The sequence below is a fragment of the Enoplosus armatus genome, chromosome 18, assembly GCF_043641665.1.
Source record: "Enoplosus armatus isolate fEnoArm2 chromosome 18, fEnoArm2.hap1, whole genome shotgun sequence".
NCBI lineage: Eukaryota > Metazoa > Chordata > Actinopteri > Centrarchiformes > Enoplosidae > Enoplosus > Enoplosus armatus.
The window spans coordinates 6,041,981-6,066,419 of NC_092197.1; the positions used below are offsets into that span (position 1 = coordinate 6,041,981).

Below are 24,439 nucleotides of genomic sequence, written 5' to 3' on the forward strand. Positions count from 1 at the left end.
AAGGCCTTCTTCTGTCAGTTCCTCTCTCTGGCACACTTCATCATTTGGCAGACATTTTTCACATGGGAATGTCTAGAGAAAAAAAGAGGAAAAATTAAAATTAGTGAGGTTACCGGTCAAGAGTAAATATACACATCACCATAAAATAGAATAAAGAAAATAATTATAGGCATTACTGAATCCAGTAGTTGTGAGACAGGGTGCACTGTGTTTGAGTCCATGAGTCATCGTGAACCTTGGCCATCTTCTTTTATCTGCTTTCTGTCATGAACTATTGCCACACTGAACATTCACCCAGAATGTGTGAAATACCCCCCCCCCCCCCGAGACCCACGGAGAAATCCAGGAGAAATGCATGCTCTTTCTACATCAGCTGGAACCTTTTGTTCCTGTGGGGGTTGGAGGTTGGACTGACTTTCTACTGGCCTGAATCAGCTGTCGAGGTTATGTTAACTCACGACCATCATGTCTGATGGATACTGTGGAAAGAAAAATTCTCCCGTGTTTTGTTACATCCATGCTAATACAGCCCAGTGGGGCCAGCTAACCCTCACTAAGGTGAGAAACGCGTCCATCTGCAAGCCAAGGATGCTGCAACCTCGGACAGCATCAAGCTAACGGCAAAATACAGCTGACTCTACCGAGTTAGCATAACGCCACACAGCACAAAACTGCTGGCGGAAATGGAAATAAAAGCTAGGCTGACAAAGACAAGCATACATACCACATTAGTGCAGTGTTATCCGGATGAAGGTGCGTTGTGATATGAATCAGTGCCGTCGTTTTTGACAGATTTTTCCTTTGTCAGCTGTCGCCTCTCTCACACCCAGTAGGAGGGGGCCATATTTGACAGCCGGGTCACGTGGTACAACAGTAAAAATATCTCTTAAAGGCGTGGTTTTCAATGTTTTTAATGTATTTTTAAATATTAAATACATCGTTAAGGTACTGTGTTAAGACTGCGCATACTAAGTATTTTACTTTAGTTTTAATTAGCTAAAGTTAGCCAGCGTTTATTATAGAATTTAGTGAACTGTTTGGAAAACGGCGGAGATAATTTATCACTCCGGAAGATGGCAGTTGCCTCATGAAAAATAAGACGAAGACGACGAAGAAGAAGAAGAAAGTGCCTACGACGGTAATGACGACTCAGCACAACAACCAATCACATAGCAGGAACGAAGATGGCGGAATCGGAGATGAGCGTCAGGTAGGCAGATGGAGACAAACTTTAGCTAACGCTGACAATGTTTAAATCGTTTTTGTGTATTTTCCAGTGACTACACATTCATACGCAACGTGTCTGTTTATTGAGACCTATCAGTAGTAAAATTTATATTTGATAGTGTGTCTTTTGAGTTGTTAGCGCCACGCTAACTTAGCTTAGCAAATGCTAGCAGTTAAACATTTGAATGGCTTTTCAGCAGCGCGGTGTGTCAGCCGCATGTCAACAACAGCATGTTGACTTCTAAACTATAACTCTGGTTATTTAACTAGATGAGGAGCTGGCGCTCATGTTTCTACTTTGTATCACTCACGATGAGCTCCAATGACCAACAATGGTTAGTTGTGACAAAAGAGAGGAGGCTAACGCTTGTGTTTGGGCACGGAGAGGACAATAACTAACGTTAAGTTAGCTAACGTTATATTATTTGAATGGAAAATATTTCCCTTCGCATTTGCGCAGTTTGAAAATGGACCCATACACCTCCACCGAAACTACCTCAGCCTTCGATCAATTAAAAAATCATGTAATCTGGATTTTACAGTCAGTTAATGTAAACTGACAGTTTTCATGTAGAGGAAAATGAAAGGAGGCGTGACGTTAATGGAGGGTTTTAAAATGCAGCCATGAGATTCACAATCCATGAGTTATAAAGTACACAGCAGCACAAAAGAGCAGTCAGCCTTATTGCATGTACACACATGTATCTGTATGTATTCATCAAATTGTTCAGTAGTTTTGAAGATGTAGTGACACCTACAGTCCCCCAACTCTACATCAGCATATGCAAAAACAGTTTCACATTTGGTACGTGGAACTTCCTTCAGGGTGAAAAAACGTAATCATGGTATATCTAATTTTATATCACGATTTTCTTAAAGTTGAGTAACTGTTTAAAGATAGAATTAGTACACAGAAATGTTTCTTCTTGTCTTACCTGGTTGAGTATCTGACAGATCAAAATACTTTACCGGAGATATTGAAAAAATGGTTACTACAGTATAAATGGTATAGAAAAATCTCTGACAGTTGACAAATGTATACCGTCTCACAGTGAATATCGTCACACTGCCCACCCCTAATCTGCGTATTAGATCAAATTGAACTTTCACATGCAGACAAACTCAAAGCTTCTTTCCTGTGTAATGTACATTAATGTCTATTGTGGCTTTGCTAAAATATACCCATTATTCCCTCAGGAGTTGTCGAGAATTATGGACCATACTACTGGGAAGATCTGCATTGCGAGAGCCGGTATGTCTCCCAGCCACATGTCCTTATGTACCATATATACAAGTGTGTGCAGCTACCACAGTGTGGAGGTTGAATCAGAGTTTGTCCTGAATCTTTTTTTGAGTTAGTTTATATGTACCAAAATCACAGAAATATTAATATTACTTTACAATACTTTTCTAAAAATGTATATTTCTTGTCCACTCACAGCATATTGTTATTTAGAAAGTACAATACTGATTTTCCCTCTTCTGTTTATAATATGTTTGACGGGCACAGGCTCAGATAGAGGCAGAGCTGGACCGACACTGGGACAGACTGCATCAAGGACTCACTTACTACAAGCCACCCAGGTATGTTAGTTATTAGGAACCTAGCATCAAATACAGTATTATATATAACAACCAAAAGGGTTAATTGTCAGCATCACTCATTCTAGCTCATTGTCTGCTGGGAAAGTGAAGGAGAACAAAGATGTCGCACAACCATTGAAGGATTTTGGTCTGAGGATCAGTAAACTATTGGTAAGAGTTAAAAATGTCTGTTTTACGAAAAAGATGTGATTCACTGTCTTTATGTGGTGGTTTTGTTAATGATTTAATGCTTTAATAATGTTACAGGGTCTTGATGAGCAGCAGAGTGTGCAGCTTTTACAGTGCTACCTACAGGAGGACTACAGAGGAACCCGAGATTCGTTAAAGGTGTCTTTTACTTTTTTTTTTGTGTTAGAATTTGTGTCTGAAATCTTTGCATACAAAAAAGTATCTGCCATGTTCCGTTTTTACAGAAAAATTAGAATATTAATAAATGTTTCACCCAGTTCTCAGTTCCCAAGTTCAGTGATACTGTGTTTTGTATGTGAAATTTAGTACTTGGATTAAGGATTAACGTCACCATTTTTAACGAGGAAAGCTTCAAAGAACTTGAAGCTTGCAAGAAGATATTATGAAAGATATTCAGATGGTGGCTAACAGATTCTTCCTTACAGGTTGTATTGAAGGATGAGCGACAAAGCCAGGCACTGCTGCTGAAGGTCAGTACAGAGATCTGCAGCAATTACACTTTACACGCTGTATAATTACACTTGATTCAGCATGACAGTTTTTCCATATTTAATCTAATGTGTTTGTCTGCCTGTGTGTGTGTATTCACAGATAGCCGACTATTACTACGAGGAGCGCATGTGCCTGCTCAGATGTGTCCTTCTCTTGCTGACATACTTTCAGGATGAGCGTCATCCCTACAGGGTGAGAAGCAGCTGGATTTGGGTCACTTCAGATAATCGAAGAACATCGCGCATTTCTCACTGAAAATAAGTTAATTCTTTGTTCCTTCAGTAACATAAGTATGGGTGTGTTTGTTGTTGTCCAGGCTGAGTACAGTAACTGTGTCAATAAACTGGAGAAGGACCTGGTGAGCAACTACCAGTCGCAGTTTGAGAAGCTCTTCAAAGCAGAAGCACCAACATGGGAAACTCACGGCAACCTCATGGTGATAATTTGGTTCACATTTGGTTAATACTGTATAATGTAAACTAGATCTAATGTAAATATCACATATTACTCACACCAAGCTCATAACTGACTAAATAACTTTTTTTTTTGTTTAAGACTGAGAGGCAGGTGTCACTGTGGTTCCTGCAGTGTCTGAGAGAACAGTCTCTGCTGCTGGAGATCATCTTTCTGTACTACGCCTACTTTGAGATGAGCTCGTCCGACCTGCTGAACTTCACCAAAATGTTCAAAGAAGAAGGCTTTGGTTTGCGGCAGACCAACAGACACTTAGTGGACAAGAACATGGACGCGCTGGTTGACCGCATCGGGTAAGAGCACCTCATAGTGTTTGTGTGTATTGTGTCGTATGTTTAAAGTGAACTGTCCTTCCAGGATGTCTGTTTGTGGTATGTGACCTTGGTTTCTAACCATATCTAGCTTAATATTTGATTGCTTGTGTAGTCTTTAATGTCTTGTATGTTTCTCTCACCTGCAGATATTTGAGCTCTCTCATTCTGGTTGAGGGAATGGACATAGACTTCCTGCACAAGTGTGCCCTGGAAGACTGTACAGATCAGCATCAGTTCTCTAATGCTCCAGACGTCATCAAGGTTTGACCAGATTCTCTAAATGCAGCAGACATAAGTGCGCTCTTTTGCAACTGTAGAGCAATAATACGCAACCAAACAATGTATGTGCAGGCTCAAAAACATAATGAGCGAAATTAGGCTCAAAGTTGTGCAGAGCTGCAGAGTTGGGTAGGACAATGATCCCAACTTCTCTGGGAAAACATTAATTCTGTTTTTCAACGATGACCTCAATAAATCCCTAGTCCAGCATTCCTTCATCCAAATTGCACAAAATTGACTGAGAGAACTGATTTTGGCACTTAGATTAAACCATACAGACATGTGAACCTCCATATGTCCTCTGTTTCTTCCAGGAGATGGATCAGCTGCTGCTGACATTTGGTGACATCCCTCATCACGGGCCGGTGCTGCTGGCCTGGGTCCTGCTGAGACACACTCTGCGACCCGACGAGTCCAGTCCCGTGATCAGGAGGATAGGCAACACCGCCCTGCAGCTGGGGGTGTTCAAGTACATTTCAATCATGCTGAAAGGCCTTGGAGTCTCAGGGAATAATGTAAGAGAACATAGATATACACTTGGGTCAGATCAAACTTAAAGCTCTTAAGAAGGTGGAAGGTTTTAATGGTTACTGTCTTGTCACACCTACTAAAACCATTTCACCATTTTGGACGACCTTGCTTCTCAGCTGATCCCTACCTAAAACTGCTTAAATGGTATCATGTTGCTTTTGAAGAGAAATATGTAAGTTAAGGAAGTAATGTGTCCTTTCACAAGGTAACCCACACTCTAATCAAAGGCCATAGACAGTGGATCTCAAATCTTATCCTCTGTGGTTAAGAGTGCTTCTGGTTATCTCTACCAGGTAGTTACATTTAATCACATAGGGCCTCAGACCTAAATCAGTCTCTAATGAGATGGCTGAAAACAACCTGGTACTCTGGATTAGTTTTATAGTCAGAATCTGAGCTAAAGCAGACTTTTGCAGCAGGTTTTGTAATCATGCCCCTCGAGCTGTGGTTTATAGCTGCAGTACAGCCAGACATTGAAGTGAGGACAATGTACTGAGAAAATATACTTGCATTCTAAAAGTCAACAGCTCTAAAAGTTGTTTGTGGGAACACTGGAAATGCCAAAACTGACCACTGAAAATAACACTTTTCACTAACAAACCATCACATTTTATGCATCAAAAACTCACATTCTCACAGCTACACAAACGTATACGTACCACTAGGTACCAATGTCTATTTTCATATGTATTTGTATTGTTGTACTACAAATCAGAATCAGAATCAGAAATACTTTATTGATCCCGGGGGGAAATTATACAAATCCTCTGCTCTTTTTCTCTGCAGTGCACGGCAAGCACAGCAAAGATGTGTATCTACGGTCTCCTCTCATTTGTGATCACTTCTTTTGAAGAGGAAAGCCTACAGGTATACACCCAGACTTTACATGTATATATGTTAAACATCCCTTACTCACATTCATATTTGTAACCTGTTTTGGTAACTTGCCTTATTATGATGCATGTGACAGACCGACGGCGTGGCGACACAGTGCTCCCACCTGATCGATGCTGCCTGCGAGGTCCTCTCTGCTCCCAGTCTGGCCGAAGTCTTTTGGGAAATGGTGAGAAGAAAACAAAGAAGAGAAGATTCTTCAGAGATCAAATTGGATAAAAACAAAAAAAATGTTAGTAACTGTTTATAATCTGTTCTATTTGTCAATTTTTTAATCCAGAAGCCTAACATGGGATTGGGAATGATCCTGGACAGTGCAGTCGGGATGTTCCCTCATAAGATCGGCCCACTGTTACAGCTTCTAACTGCACTTCTGTCAAACAAGTCGACAGTTAAAAAGGTAGATTTCACACATGCACACACATATCCACACTGCACCTTGCCTTCTGTAAATGGCTTAACAATGTAACCTCTGTGTGACAGGTGTACAACTTTTTGGATAAGATGTCCTTCTACACCCAAGTTTACAAACATAAGCCCAATGATGTTATTTCCAAGGATGATGAGACACTGTGGAGGAGACAAACGCCAAAACTCCTCTACCCTCTCGGTTAGTTTGTTTTAGTTGTTACTCTGAGATTTGAATACAGATACAACATTTTGTTTGCCCAAGAATGTCAAGAGGCTTTATGATGGATTTATGATGCGTATTTGTATTATGCATGATTATAGAAGATTGAAGAGTTATCATGCTCCTCTTGTGTGACGTCCCTCCAATATAACATTTTGCCTCTTCCATCAGGCACGGGGCAGACTAATCTGTGGATGCCACAGGGAGTGCTGGGCCAGGTGATGATTGGAGGCGAGCAGGGCTACGTGGTTCGCTGGGACTACTCCTACAGCTCCTGGACTCTCTTCACATGTGAGGTGGAGATGCTGCTCCATGTTGTTTCAACTGCAGGTACACAGCTGGTCGATTTTCTCACAAGCAGATCCTAAAACCCTTTGAAGGGCAATAAGGCTGTCGATATTCTATGTTTTTGTTATCATCTCACACATAAAGAATGGAGCTCAATTACATGATCTTTGCTGTGTCGGATGTTTTTTATTGAAGTAATTTATAAACCTGTAGGGATGCAACTAATGGACGCTATCAGTTGTAATTAATAATTTATAAAATGAGTAAAAAATGATGTCCAATGATCATCAAAAGTTACCTTCAGAGTCCGAATTAATGTCATCAAAATGCTTTCTTAGATTGACCAACAGCCAAAACACAGTTAGGTATTCATTTTATTATGGAAAAAAAATGTTAATCAATTTTTTTTTATTATGTCAGCTGATAAAATGATTATTCTACTCATTGTTGTAGCATAATTAACTTGTCTGTGTTTTTTTATTTTTTTAAATGCTAGATGTTTTAGCTCACTGTGCACGTGTGAAGCCCATCCTGGATCTGGTCCATAAGATCATAAGCACAGACTGGACTGTGTCGGATTGTTTGTTGCCTCTCACTTCACGCATCTACATGTTGCTGCAGAGGTAAACTAACTTTACAGAGACACTTATAAAACCTCGAGTGTGTTTGTTATTTTTTACTTCCTATTTGAAAACAGTCTTGACTAGAAACCAAAAATGAATTAGTCTTGTCATTTGTGTGTTTACCGTCTGTCAGGTTAACGTCAGTCATCAACCCTCCAGTGGACGTGATCGCCTCCTGTGTGAACTGCCTCTCTGTCCTGGCTGCAAGGATGCCTGGGAAGGTGGGTATGCTGGGTACTTCCAGTGTGAAGGAAGTAAAATGAAGGATTTAAAGTCACTGTTCTTCAATCCTCCTTATACGCCTCATTTTTCTTTTTTTTTTTAAATCTTCAGGTGTGGTCCAGTCTGCACCACACAGGTTTCCTCCCCTTTGCCTCCAACCCTTTGACCAGCATGGCTCAGTGTGTAAGGTAAAGTGAAAAGCTCAAACTGTGTGCTGCCTAATGTTTAATTTGCCCGGCAAATGTCAGACTTTTAGTTTTTGGGGAAGTATTAAAAAGTATTGAACAAAACAAAACTTTTTTCTAGTGCTGAAGGGATGAAGGCAGGTAACTATGGCAACCTGCTGGTCCAGATTGAGCAGCCCAGAGGGGAGTATGCTGTGACCATCGCCTTCCTTCGTCTTATTACAACCCTGGTCAAGGTAACAACAGTTTTCTGGCCAACATTCAAGTGTAGTAGCAGCTGATTTGCCTTTTTTTTTTTTTTTTTTTTAAATAAAGGAGAGAATGTTATTTTTTTGATCTATAAATATGGTTTCCTGCTGCTATAATGTACATCATATCTTTCTTCTTCTCTCCTGGTTAATTTCAGGGGCAGCTTGGCAGCACTCAGAACAAAGGCCTGATCCCTTGTGTGCTGCTGGTGTTAAAGGAGATGCTGCCCACGTACCATAAGTGGCGTTACAACACCTATGGAGTCAGGGAGAGGATAGGTAAGGGAGCATGTCTGGCGTGACAGTGGTGGCAAGTTTCTTTCATCCAGATTGGAAAATGAAAGTTGAAAACTGAATAAACACACTCTATGTTGCTGCAGGCTGTCTTATTTTGGAGCTGATTCATGCCATTCTCAATCTGAGCCCAGAGGGAGAGGATCAGGGCAGGTGAGGATAAGTCTGTGGGGATTAAAGTGTTTTAACTCTGAATTTACAGGAAAAATGTGCAGTTTACAATCCGGTGAACATTCAAGTCCTAAATCAGGCTGGTAGGAATAATAATTATGGACATAGCCATTCCTGCAGTTGATAACAGTTCATTTAGAAGTTAACAATTCTATATTTGTATGCAACCATACTGCTTGCGTTATTAATGATTTAAAAAAATTAAAAATTGAGCTTGACAGTTCATTCTTAACTATATAATACAGCAGTTGACAAAATAAATCTCAGCTCAAGGACAAAACTTTTTAAATTTGTCAGCTTCTTCCACAATTTTCTGATATTTTATTGACCAAACGATTAATCAATAATAAAGATGTTGGTTGCTGCCCTGATTAATTCATTGACAGACATTTGGTTGTTGATCTATATTTAAAGTTGTTGATTGACTCTTTTCTTCCTCGATGCAGCACTCCCACCCTGCAGTCTCTGTGTATCTACAGCCTGGCAAACACTGAGGCTGGACAGGCAGTCGTCAATATCATGGGAGTCGGAGTGGACACCATAGATATGGTCCTGGCGGCACAGCCCAGCAGGTGAACAGACAAGTGTTCATGCCTAGTTTTCCTTATTATATTTTCATAAAATTAGCCCCAAACCTTCCATATATTTGACAGAGACTAATTGTGTTGTTATATTTTCTTTCCTCTCTCTGACGCGGTCCAGCTGTGGCTCCGAGGGTCCCGGTCAGATCCTGATCCAGACAGTCAAACTGGCCTTCTCTGTCACCAACAATGTCATCCGTCTGAAGCCGCCGTCTGACACCGTGTCCCCTCTGGAGCAGGCCCTGACTCAACATGGTGGCCATGGCAACAATCTCATAGTTGTCTTGGCCAAGTATATTTACCACAAACATGACCCGGCGCTGCCTCGCCTGGCAATCCAGCTGCTCAAAAGGCTCGCCACAGTAAGGACTTCATATATATATATACACAGTACATGCAGTCGTTTTGTACAACAGCAAATATTGATGTGTAACTCATATTTTGTAGGTGGCTCCCATGTCAGTCTACGCTTGCCTTGGTAACGACGCAGCAGCCATCCGCGATGCATTTCTCACTCGGCTGCAGAGCAAGACAGAAGACATGAGGATCAAGGTCATGATCCTTGAGTTCCTCACTGTTGCTGTGGAAACCCAGCCCGGCCTCATTGAGCTTTTCCTCAACCTGGAAGTCAAAGATGGAAGCGAGGGGTCAAAGGTAAGAAAAAAAAACAAGTAAAAAGAAGTGTATTTGTTTTTACTGTTCGTAGTGCTGCATCTGGACTCAAAGTATCTCTGTGTACTAACCTGTAGGAGTTTCTGCTGGGTGAGTGGAGCTGTCTTCATGTGGTGTTGGACCTGATCGACTCCAAACAGCAGGGGAAGTATTGGTGTCCCCCGCTGCTCCACCGAGCGGCCCTGGCCTTCCTCCTTGCCCTCTGGCAGGATCGCAGAGATAGTGCCATCTCTGTCTTACGTAAAAAGTAAGCACATTATCTCAAACAAAATTCTCACTTTGGCCTGAAAAAAATATATGAAACTGAATGTTTAGAAAGACTGAATAATGGAGTATGATGAATATATTGCTGCTTTTTTTACACAGAGAAAGGTTTTGGGAAAATTTGACAACGCCCCTCTTTGGAACCCTCACCCCACCTTCAGATACCACAGAGGTATTTTGCTCTTTTTCACACTTCTATAATGATTACATGAGTAATGAGTAATTAAATGTCAAATATGTCAACTCAAGTACTGTATTTTACCCTCAGCCTTGTGTTCTGGAGACGTGTGCTTTTGTCATAAAAATCATCGGCCTGGAGATCTACTATGTTGTCAGGTAATTTTAGAATCCCTAATATAATAAAAGTGTTCCCATATTTATCACTTTCATTTACAAACTTTAGCTAAAATCTCACGTAATTGATGATAATTGTGTCTTTGTTGTTACAGTGGTTCCTTGGAGCAGTCTCTGAAGGATGGGCTTCAGAAGTTTTCCAATGCACGACGATATGAGTACTGGTCCCAGTATGTCAAGTCTCTAGTGTGCCACGTGGCGGAGATGGAGGAGGAAGGCATATGTTACTTCCCTGAGACCCAGATGTTGATCTCGGCTTGGCGGATGCTGCTAATTCTTTCCACCAGCCATGTATGTTACAGCAAACACAATCGTGGTTATGGTGTTTTAGGTGTTGATGTAAGGGCCGGGGTACGCTCGATCAGAACTATTTCTTACGACGAGTGAAAAGCTGGCTCAGCATAAACACTGGAAGCAGGGGGAAACAGTTAGCCTAGCTCTGTCCAAAAGTAAGAAAATCAGCTCCAGCTCCTCTACAGCTAAAATTAAATAATACATTAAATCTTGTGTGTTTAATCCATATAAAAACCAAAGTGTAAAAACAACTATTGGAGTCTCGACTTGTTGCCTGGTAACCTCAGGAGGAGGAAGTCACTGCTTCTGGCCAAGAAACTGTCCTGCACACAAGCTCCCCTAAAACCACAACTCTCTTTTACACTTTGGTTTTTGTAAAGATGAAACCTCCCATTTAATGGAAAGAATGTGATGCAGTGATGATTGATATGTTTTATGTCTTCAGTCCGACGTGATGCAGGTAACGGAGGACTCGACCAAACTGAAGCTTTTCATGGACGTCCTGGATGGGACCAAAGCTGCTGTGAGTCATCATGGCAAAAACATATTTCTTCTCATATCTCGTTTTATTTTATCTTCCTCTCTAACTCTTTCTGTCTCTTTCAGCTGACCACACCCATGTCTGTGCCATGTCTTCGTCTTGGATCCATGATGGCCACTTTACTACTCATCCTCCTCAAACAGTGGAGAAGGTGTGTATTCATGCATTTGACAGAGAGAGTTTATAGGTTTCCTTAATGCTGTAGTCTACAGTGCACACTTATATCATATCTCCTTCCTTTATCTCTAATAAACTCTGTTACTTCCTGTCTCCAGTGTGGTAGCAACAGCTCCTGACATCCTGTCTCCCCTGTCCCTGATCCTGGAGAGTGTCCTGCAAGCTGACCAGCAGATGATGGAGAGGACCAAAGCCAAACTTTTCTCTGCACTCATTTCTGTGCTGCAAATTCAGGGACTCAACGGTAAGAGGCGCGCGTCTCTTCTGTTGTCTGTGTTTGAATCCAATGTTGCAGTTGTCTGTAGTTAAATCTTTTTTTTTTTTTTTATTAATTTCTTTGTCAACTAGGTGGAGATATTTCCCAGCTGCCCCAGCTGTTACTGTCTGTATGTGAGACGGTGAAAGACGAGGCCCTGGCGCTCATCGACAATACTCGTCACATGAGGCAGGCGGGAGACACGGTGGAGGATGAGGACAGCATGGAGACGGACTCTCCCCGCGGCCCACAGAAGGACCAAAGAGATGGGGTGAGCCGAGGCAGGAATGATGAACAGGAGAGGAGTCAAAAAGCCAGTTTCTTATTAGCCAATGATCTCAGTTTTCAACGTTTAGCTTCAATCGTTCTAGATGTATGATATTTACATACGTTTAGTGTAAACCTGCAATGACTGGCCCCCATTTTTGACCACTTGGGGGCAGTGGAAACAAGTTGTAAACAATGAGTGCACGCAGCAACAGTGCAAATCCAGCATAAAGTTAAGTTTATTTTTCACTTTCTTTTCATCAGGTGTGTGTGCTCGCACTGCACTTGGCGAAGGAGCTGTGTCGCACCGATGAGGATGGGGAGCACTGGGTCTCGGTGATGAGGAAGGTTCCAGTCCTCCCCTCGGTGCTCAGCGCTGTTGAGCTCAGCCTGCGATCCAAACACAACCTCTACTTCACCGAGGCTGCACTTCACCTGCTGCTCACACTGGCCCGCACTCCTCAGGTAAACACAACTTTTCTACTGTGAAATTTAAAGGACGAGGCGGTTGAAATTCTATATTTTCAAACGCATGCAATACTCGTCAGTAGGATCAAATCATTGTTGGTTTTGTTCTTTTCTTGAGAGTAACAATAAGAAAAATAAAGAATGTCACCAGCTTCATTCTTTAATCAATCTTTTAAATCAATTTAAGATGTCAAATGCTGAGGGTGTCTTCATTTGTCCTCCAGGGGGCAGCAGCTGTTGCTGGAGCAGGAGTCATCCAGACAATCTGCCTCCCTCTTCTGAGTGTCTATGAGGGGTCTTCAAATGGAGCATCACAGGTAATAAAAATGAAAAGATAGTGACCCCTTTAAGGAATCATTGCTCAATGACACAGACAAAGCAGTGCATTAACATGACATAATAACACTGTATTCATGTCTCTGAGCAGAGTTTCTCCCGGAAGTCCCAGGACACCGCCTGCTGGCCGGGGGTGTACCGCCTCTGCATGTCTTTAATGGAGAGTCTGCTCAAGACTCTGCGTTACAACTTCGTCAACGAAGCCCTGGACTTTGTCGGAGTACATCAAGAACGCATACTACAGGTACCACTGATGTCATCAAAGTAGACTTATTGCATTTATGGATGCATTGATTGATCTATAAAAGGTCAGAAAATAGTGAAAAATGCTCCCCTCAATTTCTTAAATCCCATATATGTTAAATTATTCAAATAGTTTGTTTTGTCCGACCAACAGTCCAAATACAAAAAGGTGTTCAGTTTGATATTAATACTACACTTTACTACTATAACATATTGAGATAACCAGCAAATGTTTACATTAAATAACCTGGAACCAGCAAGTTTTTTGCATTTTTGCTTGAAAAACTGATTTTAATAATTATTTGATTATCAAAGTTGCTGTTTATGTTGACCATGTAATCGACTTTCAGCTCTATATTCTTTACCTTAATCTGTCATTGCTGCACTCTGTTTATGTTTTTCTCCCTGCAAGTCCTTACATCAATCAAGATTTTGTAATTAATTAATTGAATTAATTGGGCACTGTTAGCTATATAAATGAAGTTTCTATAAATTGTGTCATTGCAGTTTATTTCCTTAAGCAATATTTTTAGGAAAAAGAGAGCAAAATACAACAACCAGTAATAAAACATTTTTAATTTGAGAACAAAAAGGGGTGAAAGAAACAACAGCATTCACAACAGTATTCAGATACTGTTGTACGCTGGGAATGTGGGTGTTTTCGACTTAGTAATAGTCTTACTAACCTTCATGTGTACCTTTTCTCTCCTGCTCAGTGTCTGAATGCGGTGCGGACCGTTCAGAGCCTGGCGTGTTTGGACGAGGCAGATCACACGGTCGGTTTCCTGCTGCAGCTCTCGAGCTTCTGTAAAGAGTGGCAGTTTCACCTTCCTAAACTGCTCAGAGATGTACAGGCAAGTCCAGAGGAAAGCTCCACTATCAGCAAAGATAGCACCACAGCTCCACTTCAGCCAGTCACACTGTGTTTTTCTTTCCGTCTCCTCCATGCAGGTAAACCTGTGTTATCTGTGCCAGACGTGCACATACCTACTCCACAGCAAGAAGATGCTCCATCACTACCTGCAGGTCAGAAACCAGGAAATCTTCTTCCTTCAAATAATTTGATAATGACAGGCACTGTAGCATCTTTACATTTCTATTCTATACTGTATTATAACCAACAATGAAAGTGTCTTGTACATAAAGACGTAAGCAACCGAGAAAACTTTGCTGCCACAATAATCCAGTTAAAATGTTGTAAGACGTTTATTTATGTAGATAAATAACAGCTTTTTGTTTGTTTTAAGGCTAAAAACGGTGAAGCGTTGCCCCCTGGGCCCCTTCCCAGGACACAGCGCCCCCCTCAAACCCCGTCTAAAGAGGCACCAGGTGGAGGGGAGAGAGAGGAAGCTGAGCAGAAGGCCCTGCTAGCTGTGCAGTGCAGTCTTCTGAAGATCCTCAGCAAAACCCTGGCAACTCTGCAGCACTTCACTCCAGACTGCTGCCAGATACTCCTGGACCAGGTCAGCCTGCTCATACTGCTCTAATAAGCACTTTTAGTAGTGTAATTATTAGTTTTTACACTGATGATGATACAGCATCTTTGCCACATGTTGACATTTATATAAAAGAGAATAAAATGCTGACTGGTGTCTCTGCCTGTGTGTCAGAGTATGGACTTGGCAGAGTATCGAACTCTGTTTGTGCTCAGCTTCACTACTCCGGCGTTTGACCCTGATGTGGCTCCTTCATTTGGAACCCTGCTGGCCACCATCAACGTGGCCCTGAGCATGTTGAGCGAGGTAGATGTCCAGTGTAATCATGAATCACTTCAGCTACAGTCCGCTTACAGTAGACCTGAGTGTTTTTGTGCCGTGTGTTCATAGATGGAGAAGAAGAAAGAGCCAGTTTCCCTGAGTATAGCTTCACTGGCCTCCTCAGAGGAGATCCAGGCTCTGAAGTGAGTAAATCTCCGTCTCAGTACTATTTGAACGACTTCTATCACATGGGGCCCTGAGTCAAATTAAAATGGCCATTTAAAGAAATAAACTTACTTGCTTTCTTTCTGAGAGTTAGATGAGAAGATCCATACTACTCTGATATCTGTCCACCAATTAACATGTTATATTTTAGTTTTGGGTTTTTTCCCCAGACACAGCCAGGCTAGCCGTTTCCCCCAGCTTGCAGTCTTTATGCTAAGCCAACCGGCTGCTGGCACAGCTGTAGCTTCAGAAAGAAATGAGAATGGTATCGACCTTCTCATCTCGCTCTCAGCAAGAAAGCAAAAGAGCATCTTTCCCAAAATGCCAAACGATTCATTTCACTACTTTGTTTTGGTTTATAACATTGAATTAAGATTAACTTGCTTTTTTTTCTTTCTTCTTCAGGTCATTGCTGATGTTCACCATGGAGAACTGTTTCTACGTGCTGATCTCTCAGGCTGTTCGCTGTCTGAAAGATCCCTCCATCCTCCCTCGAGACAAACAGAGGCTCAAACAGGAGCTCAGCTCTGAGCTGGTGAGGCGTTAATCTGTCTTTGTTTTTGTCTTCTGTATCCCCCGAACACGTATTGCCTGTGTGGCCAAAGCCTGATATACTTTATTCTTTTTAAAAACAATGAAACTTCTATGTACTAACACTGATAGTTTTGGTCTTTTCATGGGATTTGTTGACAATAAGAGGGATCCAAAATAACATCAGCCTTATCCTTTATAATATACTTAGTATTATCTAACTTATTTGATTTTCCCTTTTCTTCTACCACGTACATAATAGGTAAAAAATATGCATAGAACTCTTTGTTCAGCTGTATGTCTTTTTCTATCTTCCTGTAATACATTGTACATGTGTGCACATACTTATTCAGTTAAGCTGATTGTGATTCTGTTCTTCATCTCCAGAGCACCCTTCTCTCCAGCCTGTCCCGCCACTTCCGCAGGGGTTCTCCGTCATCTCCGGCCAGCGGCATCCTCCCCTCCACCCAGTCCAAACCACCCACACCAGGTTCCAAGGCAAGCCATGAAGGTCAGGAGCCGTTCATCCAGCTCGTTCAGGCGTTTGTCAGACTTGTGCAGAGATAGATGTACATCTCCAGTAGAGGACACAGATCTCAGACACAAGGTTTTTCCCCCCGAATACAAATACTTACTGTTGTTTTACATCCTGTTGTGCAATCAGAAAAAAACGTTCTGGTGTTAAGACTCATTTTTATGTATGCAGTTATTGCAGGAGTTATAATAGCACAAATGTGTGACTTGGAGTGAGTGTGTTTATTCTAATATAATGTTAAATAATGATTGGAGCCATGTTTTGTTAAACATTTCATTTTGCCAAAACTGCTGTGACACATGACCACAACCAAAGTGTTTACTTTAAAAGGCCAATGAGAAGCTGCCTGATTGTCCAGAAAAACATGTATTATTAAGAATAGATCTGAGTCTGTAGAGATCTTGGTGCTACTAAACATCAGTCACTGACTGTGGTCCATTTTTCCCAGGCCTAGTTTTATAGGTCACTTTGATGATACTTAATGACCAGACACGTTTCAAGTGCTACTTAAGAAATTAGACCTTTCAAATATAATCTTCTCATGTATAATGTGTTGTAGAAAAGCTGCGCTATACTTTTTCTAATTCTCTTCATTTTCACTAAATCCTTATCTGAACTTTGCTATTTTCTTATCTCTGCTTATCCACGTACACATTTTGAAGCAGCTGCTAAGATTTGTACTAAAAAAAAAAAGTATGTTAATAAAGGGACTTTTGTACCACAATTGGGTTCCATCATTAAACTTTTCTTTACTGCATTTGCACATAATTCCTCGAACACACGGTAGTCCTGAACCATCCTATACAACAACTGACCGATGAAAACAAAAAGGTAAAAACAAGAAGTCAGTAATAAAATACATTTTCATGTTCTTATATGCATATAAAAAAAGAATAAAGGAAAATATTTAAATTGCAGGAATTACTATTTACAAAGGCATTTTCTTTTAAAAGAAAGAAACTTTTACAACTTCAGTACCTAAAATAAATCAAATTATAGGCAGGTCATGTGCAGTTATAGTATAAAAAAAGGCTTTGATATCTGGAGAGTAAGGTGACAGTTTTACAGCAGGACAGAAAGGCAGGATAAGGCCCGATGAACATTAGGTAGCTACATTTTCAAAAGCAGCGTCGAACCAGCAGATTTAGTAGCTGCAGTGTAAAGAGGCATCACTGTTGTGATCCTCTGAGGATCCAGAGTGTCCGCCTGCAGTCCGTCCAGAAACAGGGTCTGTAGTGTCCCCTACTGGCCATTGACTGGGACCTCCTGAAACAGAAAACACAAGTTGAAAACATGACTGCAGGCACCAACTGTCAATTTACATCTTTGGCCTTAGGCATGCAAAAAAAAGAAGAAGACATTTTACAACTGCCTGCAGTCACATGCATCTGGCATCCTGTTTAAAAGGAACAGTTTGGGGAAATACCCTCCTTTGCTTTCTTTAGAGTTAGATGAGAAGGTTGATACCACTCTCATACCTGTCTGTTCAATATGAAGCTAGAGACAGTTAGCTGAGCATAAAAACTGGAAACAAGGGGAAACTGCTAGCCTAGCTCTGCCTAAAGCTAAAATCCACCAACCAGCATACTTTATATTGTTTGTTTAATCCCTACAAAAACCAAAGTGTAATAAGATATGTGCTCTTGACTGGTTGCTTTTATGAAGTCCTGACATCACCGACTGGTTGCCAGGCAGACTCCTTACACTTGGGCTTTTGTACAGATAAACATGTTAATCAATGAGCTTTAGAGGTGCTGATAGGTGGATTATTTACCTTTGGACGGAGCCAGGCTAGCTGTTTCCCCCTGCTTCCAGTCTTTATGCTAAGCTAACCGTATCCTGGTTCTAGCTTCATATTTAATGGACAGCTAACTTTTTAAGAAGGAAAGTAAATAAGCGTATTCCTCTAAATGTCAAACTATTACTTTTAAAGATGCCTCAGAGTAGAAAGGCTTATCGTGCATCATAAATGAAGATTTTTTTTTTCTCCACACAGTCACTCGAACACAATGTCATACATTTCCAGTTTATTAGGTACGGCTAGCTAAATCCTAAATATGTCCAAAATAGACAATGGTAGGATTTAGCCAACCCAATAAACTGGCACCTCTTTTGGTATTTGCTTCGTGCAATATCAAACCAAATCAACAGGGTGTCATGCTCCAGATCGCTCTCAAAGGCTGCACCTCAAACACACTAACCTTCGTCTGGTCCTCCAGACGGGCCTTTCAGGCCAAAGAGGGTACAGTAATTTGTCTATCATTACATCACATGGAGGGTGGGAAGGAAAAGAAGAGTGATTCACTGCGAACAAGAACATTAATCTGACATTTTATAACTGAGGAATGTTTTCCTTTTTTTTTGGTAAACTCACCTCTAAATTCCCTCTAGCTTTCTTCAACACTCCGTGGGTCACACACACTAGATTGGAGAAGAAATAATATGAAGTCAGATATCTCAATTTATAAGATGTATATATTCTTTCTTCTGATTTATCATTTTGTCTATTAAATTACAAAAAAAATATGAAAAGTTCCCAGGAACTTTTTCTCCCGACCACAAAACACAAAGCTATTGAAATGTATAATTATATGAAACAAAGAAAAGTAGAGAAGCTAGAAGCAGACAATATTTGACATTTTGGCTTGATAAATGACTTCTTATGATTGACTGCTTGTTTCAGCTCTAGTATGCAGTAAAACAAGACATAAGTAAAACAAGATAATCCTACACTGATCGATGATGACCCTTTCCATTCCCTCTTTGAGCTGGTTGGTGGTTCGGAGGCGTTTAACGGCTCCACTCAGCATCCTCTCCTGCTGCGACAGCCTGCTTTTCAGTCTGGCTATCTCATTTTTCAGCAGCTCATCCTGATATGGAGGATTAAAAAAAGATTAATAAGATTTGGTTCCCGTAGATACTTAATTGGATTGGGTAGATACAGTATATGTGTGTGTGTGTGTGTGTGTGTGTGTGCGCGCATGCCTACCTGCTGGTTGTTGCCGCTGTCCCCTGCTGTGTTACCAGCTGGCAAAGAGACTCTCCACACCAGTTTGAGCATTCGACCAGCCTCCTCTAACACTTGCTGCATGGTGTTCATGCTGCCAGACAAACTCTTCAGATGCTGCTGTTCTATCACCTGTGAAGATGTACACACAATGGTATTAACGCTAATGACTTCTTATATATCACTTGTACAAGCTGTGGAAAACAAAGTTTCTGAAATACCAGTATTAAAAACCTTAGTACAACCTTCACATTCAGCTACTGTGTTTCCATTACTAGCATAGTTTGTCAGTACCTTGTTGTCAGAGCCCTCCTGTCTGAGTGTGTGCAGACACTCCTGCAGTTGTGTGTCCATGCTGTGTGACAGCTTACGGCCCTCTGATATCTGCTTGCGGAGGGCGTTGTAGTCCTCGATCAGACCCAAAATGTGGCGGCCGTTGCGGTTGGCCCACATCCGGTGGCCCGGCACCAGGCGGGAGGGAGTGCCAGAGACGCTGTCACCAGAGCTGCTGCTGAATGACCCACCGTCCACCTCTGAATGGGCACGACGTTTCTCATCTGACAAGATTAAAGCGTGTGAAGGTGTTTTGATATGCACAACACTAATCATCTGTAAGGGTTTGTATTTACTGCTACAATTAAACATCATGTCACTTCTGACGAGGTTTTCTTACCATAGAGGACACTGGTGTGTTCGTTGTGAGTCTGAAATGAGTGGCGGAGAGGATCGCAGCCTTCACGACCCGGTGACCTGCCTCCTTCATCTGAGACAAATGTAAAACCAACACTGACGTGACCTGGCAGATTCCTGTGTGTTTACATGCCTCCGTATATGTCACCGGTAATTAGCATGTGCCGCGTGGTTACCTGGAGAGGACAGCAGGTAGTTGATGTTGATGGTTTCAGAGCGGTTGGGTCCTCTGAGCAGCTGCTCCTCCAGTCTCTGTCGCAGTGCCGTGTTGGTCTGGATGCTCCTCTCCAGCTGCAGCCTCAGGTGTCTGATCTCCAGCAGCAGTTCACTCAGGTCCACTGACCCGGAGACAGTCTCCTGGGTCGCCTTGCTGGGTTCTGCTAAGAGGAACAAGGAAGGAGAGGTTCAGAAAAGAAACAACCTGCAGAGGAATGTCAGGACTGTTGGACAGTTGTAAATCTATCTGCACATTATCTTTGCTCTCTGCAGACTCTCAAATTAAAACAATAAATGTCATGTTGATTTGTTCAAGATTATTTTCAGTGTACACAATCTTTGAAAAGACGTTCAAGGCTCTCTATGTCAGTACCGCAAAACTTTGTCTTTGTGATAACTCAAAAACTGACGATGGCAATGTCTGATATAGACTGATATATATAAAAATTTGATGATTTGTAGTTGTTGCTTAGTCACACTGTCTTGTCTCACTCACTGTATTACTATTTAAACTACATAACATGTCAATAAACGCTATACCGTTGTGTTTCTGAGCTTCAGTCTTGAGTTTTTCATAAACGTGCAGCTCGACGCGCAGTGACTGCAGAAGATGCTGGGAGTCTGACAGCTGCTGCCTCTGGTGCTTCACCTCACACTGCAACCTGGAAATATCAACAACACACACAACACAAGAATACACACCAATTTAAAAACTTAAAAATACAACTGACTATCAAAAAAAAAAAATCAAGATGCATATATATTTACTGAGAGGAAAAAGAGGGTCATCTTATCCAACTATGTTAGGTGGGCTCCTTATTCTTGTTTTTATTTTAAAAGATGGGTGATTAAAAAAAAACAAAAAAACATTTGTTGCATCTTGGTGGTTAAGACACATACTATGTAATGTGTACCATGTTGTACCCCACTCACTATCCAATAAAGGCAAAATGCAAAAATGAAAGAAATGAATCTCAAACTGTAACAACAACAACTCAAAAGTGTAACCATTATTGTTTTAAAAATGTATTTGAAGAACTAAAATCTGAAAATGAAAATCTAAAATTTTGGTAAAAATACCTAAAAACCAATCACAATGAGCTCTGTGTATTTAGTACACAAGGCCACAAAACCACACACACTAAGGAGACACGGTAAGGAAAGGGAGAGGAGAAGTGATCTGACAGTAAACTAGACTCCAGGTTTCAGGTGTCAGCCTCATTCAGCTGTGTCAGTAGGACGTGGGGCGAGAGGTCACATACCATCATTATGGTATGTATGCATGAGACAAATAACAGACTATCATGTTTCTTCCAAGTTGTACTAATAGTATAGAATAATGGTAATGGCAATGACTCTTTAGAGTTGTAATTAGTGTCCTTGTGTAGTTTCAGGTTGCATGAAGGAGAGTAGTAATGATGGTATGTGTGTACTGCGAGGAGACATTTAGAAGTGTGTGGTAGTGATGCACTAATGTTACCTGTGTGTGTGTGTGTGTGTGTACCTGTGCAGCTCCTCCTTGCTGTAGTGCAGTGAATCCCGCAGCTGTGAGTTTTCTTGGCTGCTGTGCTCCAGCCTCTCCACAAGTCGGCAGTTTTCTTGCCTCAGAGCTTCACACTCCTTCCTGCTCTGCTCCAGTTTGGCCGTCCGCCTGGCCAGAGTCTCCCGTAGCTTCTCGTTCTCCTTCTGCTTGTCTGGAGAAAAACATCTGTGAGTTAGTGTTGAGCACAGCATCAGTGATCGTTTTGGGTATGTTTTTGATAAAGGCATGGGCAACAGCACCAGCCAGGACGGACTGGCAAATAGCTGGAATGTAGAAAAATATTGTCTCTCTCCCTCTGTTGGACTGAAAAGGTTTGTATGTGTTTCTGATTATGTGAGCTTATAAGAAAATGTGTTTTACCTCTAGACCCCATGTTGAGCTGTTCCTTCAGGGTTTGGTTTTGTCCCCAGAGGAATCGCACCTCATTGGCTAGCTGACCCTGCTCATCGTTGCCCTGGATGAAGATGTTGGTGGCTGCTGAACACCAGCACATACACACGCTTGTCAGTCAACAGATAAGGACATGAGTACTCTCTAATAAAGAGAATGAAACACAGGCAGATGACTTCAGGTATGTACCTGGGTCTTTTTCCACCTCGGCTAGTCTCCTCTCCAGCTGTTCCCTGAGACGGTCGTTGGTGCAGATGCTCTCCTCAAGGCGCTGCCGCAAAGCTCGGATCTCCTGTAGATGTTCTGCCAGCAAGTCTGACAGACACACATGCAAAAAGCTAAATTAAAGGGGTACTTTAAGCGGATTTAGTTTGCACTTACGTTAAAAAAACAGGGTTTACAAGGGACAGATTAAAAATAGAGTAGTCAAAATCTAAGCAGCAGAGGCCGAGATATCCTGTCATTTAGTGCCTTGGATGGGTCAAGCTACAAAAATATTAGATCCTACATTTCCCATAATGCAACTTGATAAGCTTTTTTGTTGTCCCATGATTTGCTCGTCTTCAAATAACAAAAGATGAATAAAAGAAATCATGAGATTATTTTGCTTTCTGTATTTAATCTACGCTAACGGATATTATAAAATGAAAAGCCTGACTAACTAACATGATGATCAACCTACCTATGCCCCATATTTACCTGAATTCATCGTGCGAGGCTTTTCGGCAGCATTCTTTGGTGAGCCAATGTCTCCGTCTCCGTTGTGTGTATCTTTCTGAGGCCCTGATCCGTCCTGGTCTCGGCCGTGGTCTGCTTCCTGTTCCTGATGGTGGGAGCTGGTCTGGGCCATAATTGAGCGATGCAGGTCCAGTTCAGTGCGCAGGGTGGCGTTGAGCTCCTCACTTCCCCTCAGCTGCTCCTGCAGTCGCCCGTTCTCCCTCTGCAGGCCCTGCAGTCTGCTGTGACCAGACACACCTTCCTCCTGAGCTCCTCCTACAGGAGGGACAGCTGCTCCCGTCCAATCACAGGGGTGTCGTTGGCCTAAAACGTAAAAAACAGATATTCACCATCATTTCTCATGCTCTAAAGGGCCTTTTTGCGTCATTTTTGTGTTAGAAACCTTTTTGTTACCCCTCATCACTCATTATTAATCCCTAAATTAATACTAGGCCATGCTCCACCTACTATGGTTGTAGTTGGTAAACTAAAATGTCCTCCATGCTAACAGAAGTAGCAACAGAACAAGATGAACCACTGCAACGTCACCAGCCAAACAGGTTAAGTGTTGTAGCAGTAAGGGAAATGTGAGTTTGGGTCTACAGGCCCCTCTGCCGGACATCTCACATATCCACATGCTTCACTCGTCTCTGCAATAGTCTTCACTTTTCCCCGAGGGAAACACAATTTGAAGATTGAACCGGATAGGTGCCACTGAATAATGCAACTTTAAGTGGAGGTGGATTGAAACTGGACACCTGCTCTGCCCTTGGCCGGCATGCTTTGTCCTGCGGGACGCCTCACTGCAACAGAATGGATCTGAGTGGAAAATAAGTGCCATTACAGGCTGCGACTAGGCTGCGACTAGGCTGGCCAGGCCCGTAGACAAGGACTAGACAAGACAAGGTAATCTCAATGTATATGTATATACCACAGAGGCAAAAAAGTGGGAAAATATGTATTTTAAATGAAGCAAACTGAGCTAATCTTAGTGTGGCCTAAAATAACCAATCATAGTACATACTCTACCTGGCTGGGCCCACACCCAATCACAAATAAATTCCATTATTAAGACTATGTTTATCTTTGTGCTTACTGTGGACTCGATTGCCACCCTGTGTGGCCGGGCTGCTGTAGCAGGAGGAGGAGGTCCTGTCTGAGTGGTACAGATCAGAGTGAGAGCTGTGGTGGCTGCTGGAACTTTGGCCCCTTAACTGGCTCTGCAGACTCTGGATCAGACAGTTCTTCTCTCGCAGCTCTTTAGCCAACCTGGGAGGAGGAGGAAGAGGAGGAAATTAGTCATGTTAATAATGGTCTCCGAGAGGGCCCAACAGCTGGATTTTATCCATCACATCGTCTCGCTGAGCGTTGGAGAGCAGAACAATGTAAAACAGGGAAAATGAGCACACAAACATGAAAAACAGCACCCAAAAAAAGAGCCTCAACTTAAGACTGAATAAGTCAAGAAAAATGTTCCTAACCAGCAGAAGCACACAGCTGGAAAATACAAAATAGGAGTTCACAGCAAACGTCATGCTGTCTGTCTGGATCAAACCCACTCACAGATCCAGCTGCTCCCTGGTGCTTTCAGCCAGGGTGAGGTTTTGCTGGACGAGGAGGCTGACGTGCTGCTGCAGCAGCTCTCTCTCGCCCTCTAGCTCCACACGCAGATTATCTATCTCCTGCTGGATTCTAGCCGGGCTGTCAGGAGGACCTCTCATGCTCTCAAAGGACAGCAGTGACTGTGATCCCTGCTGGAGCTCCCCAA

General features: G+C 42.0%; 2 protein-coding genes across 2 annotated transcripts in view; one reads left to right on the plus strand and one right to left on the minus strand.

Annotated features, from left to right (window-relative positions):
• The first annotated feature begins 1,175 nt into the window (after positions 1-1,175).
• nup188 (nucleoporin 188) lies at positions 1,176-16,813 on the plus strand. The gene is made up of 43 exons (XM_070924379.1): positions 1,176-1,210; positions 2,425-2,479; positions 2,738-2,811; positions 2,898-2,982; positions 3,079-3,159; positions 3,447-3,491; positions 3,613-3,705; positions 3,830-3,949; positions 4,069-4,280; positions 4,448-4,562; positions 4,895-5,095; positions 5,898-5,978; positions 6,082-6,174; positions 6,286-6,405; positions 6,489-6,615; positions 6,808-6,966; positions 7,421-7,547; positions 7,681-7,768; positions 7,881-7,957; positions 8,076-8,190; positions 8,361-8,481; positions 8,583-8,649; positions 9,114-9,239; positions 9,370-9,610; positions 9,696-9,902; positions 9,998-10,167; positions 10,287-10,356; positions 10,453-10,520; positions 10,634-10,829; positions 11,278-11,355; positions 11,439-11,524; positions 11,649-11,794; positions 11,899-12,077; positions 12,338-12,538; positions 12,766-12,858; positions 12,969-13,121; positions 13,837-13,974; positions 14,072-14,146; positions 14,368-14,583; positions 14,731-14,862; positions 14,947-15,020; positions 15,448-15,577; positions 15,961-16,813. The coding sequence occupies exons 1-43, from the start codon at positions 1,185-1,187 to the stop codon at positions 16,138-16,140; spliced, it is 5,241 nt and encodes a 1,746-aa protein (XP_070780480.1). The 5' UTR covers positions 1,176-1,184; the 3' UTR covers positions 16,141-16,813.
• A 19-nt stretch (positions 16,814-16,832) lies between these two features.
• Positions 16,833-24,439, minus strand: part of cdk5rap2 (CDK5 regulatory subunit associated protein 2) — a 31,259-nt gene continuing 23,652 nt past the window's right edge. Inside the window, exons 39-52 of the mRNA XM_070924378.1 lie at positions 23,768-23,940; positions 22,654-22,995; positions 22,144-22,269; positions 21,925-22,041; positions 21,526-21,715; positions 20,562-20,683; positions 19,982-20,185; positions 19,789-19,878; positions 19,410-19,672; positions 19,098-19,247; positions 18,840-18,978; positions 18,483-18,529; positions 18,310-18,364; positions 16,833-17,374 (exon numbers count right to left, since the gene is read on the minus strand). Of these exons, the coding sequence (XP_070780479.1) occupies positions 17,253-17,374; positions 18,310-18,364; positions 18,483-18,529; positions 18,840-18,978; positions 19,098-19,247; positions 19,410-19,672; positions 19,789-19,878; positions 19,982-20,185; positions 20,562-20,683; positions 21,526-21,715; positions 21,925-22,041; positions 22,144-22,269; positions 22,654-22,995; positions 23,768-23,940 (2,140 nt within the window). The 3' untranslated portion in view covers positions 16,833-17,252. The remainder of the gene's footprint in view (positions 17,375-18,309; positions 18,365-18,482; positions 18,530-18,839; positions 18,979-19,097; positions 19,248-19,409; positions 19,673-19,788; positions 19,879-19,981; positions 20,186-20,561; positions 20,684-21,525; positions 21,716-21,924; positions 22,042-22,143; positions 22,270-22,653; positions 22,996-23,767; positions 23,941-24,439) is intronic.

Bases quoted from the DNA above. Each gene is read 5' to 3' on its own strand.
- nup188 (XM_070924379.1), top strand. From the start codon at position 1,185: ATGGCGGAATCGGAGATGAGCGTCAG. The intron at 9,903-9,997 runs GTAAGAAAAAAA...ACTAACCTGTAG, and splicing joins ATGGAAGCGAGGGGTCAAAG to GAGTTTCTGCTGGGTGAGTG. The intron at 12,859-12,968 runs GTAATAAAAATG...GTCTCTGAGCAG, and splicing joins CTTCAAATGGAGCATCACAG to AGTTTCTCCCGGAAGTCCCA.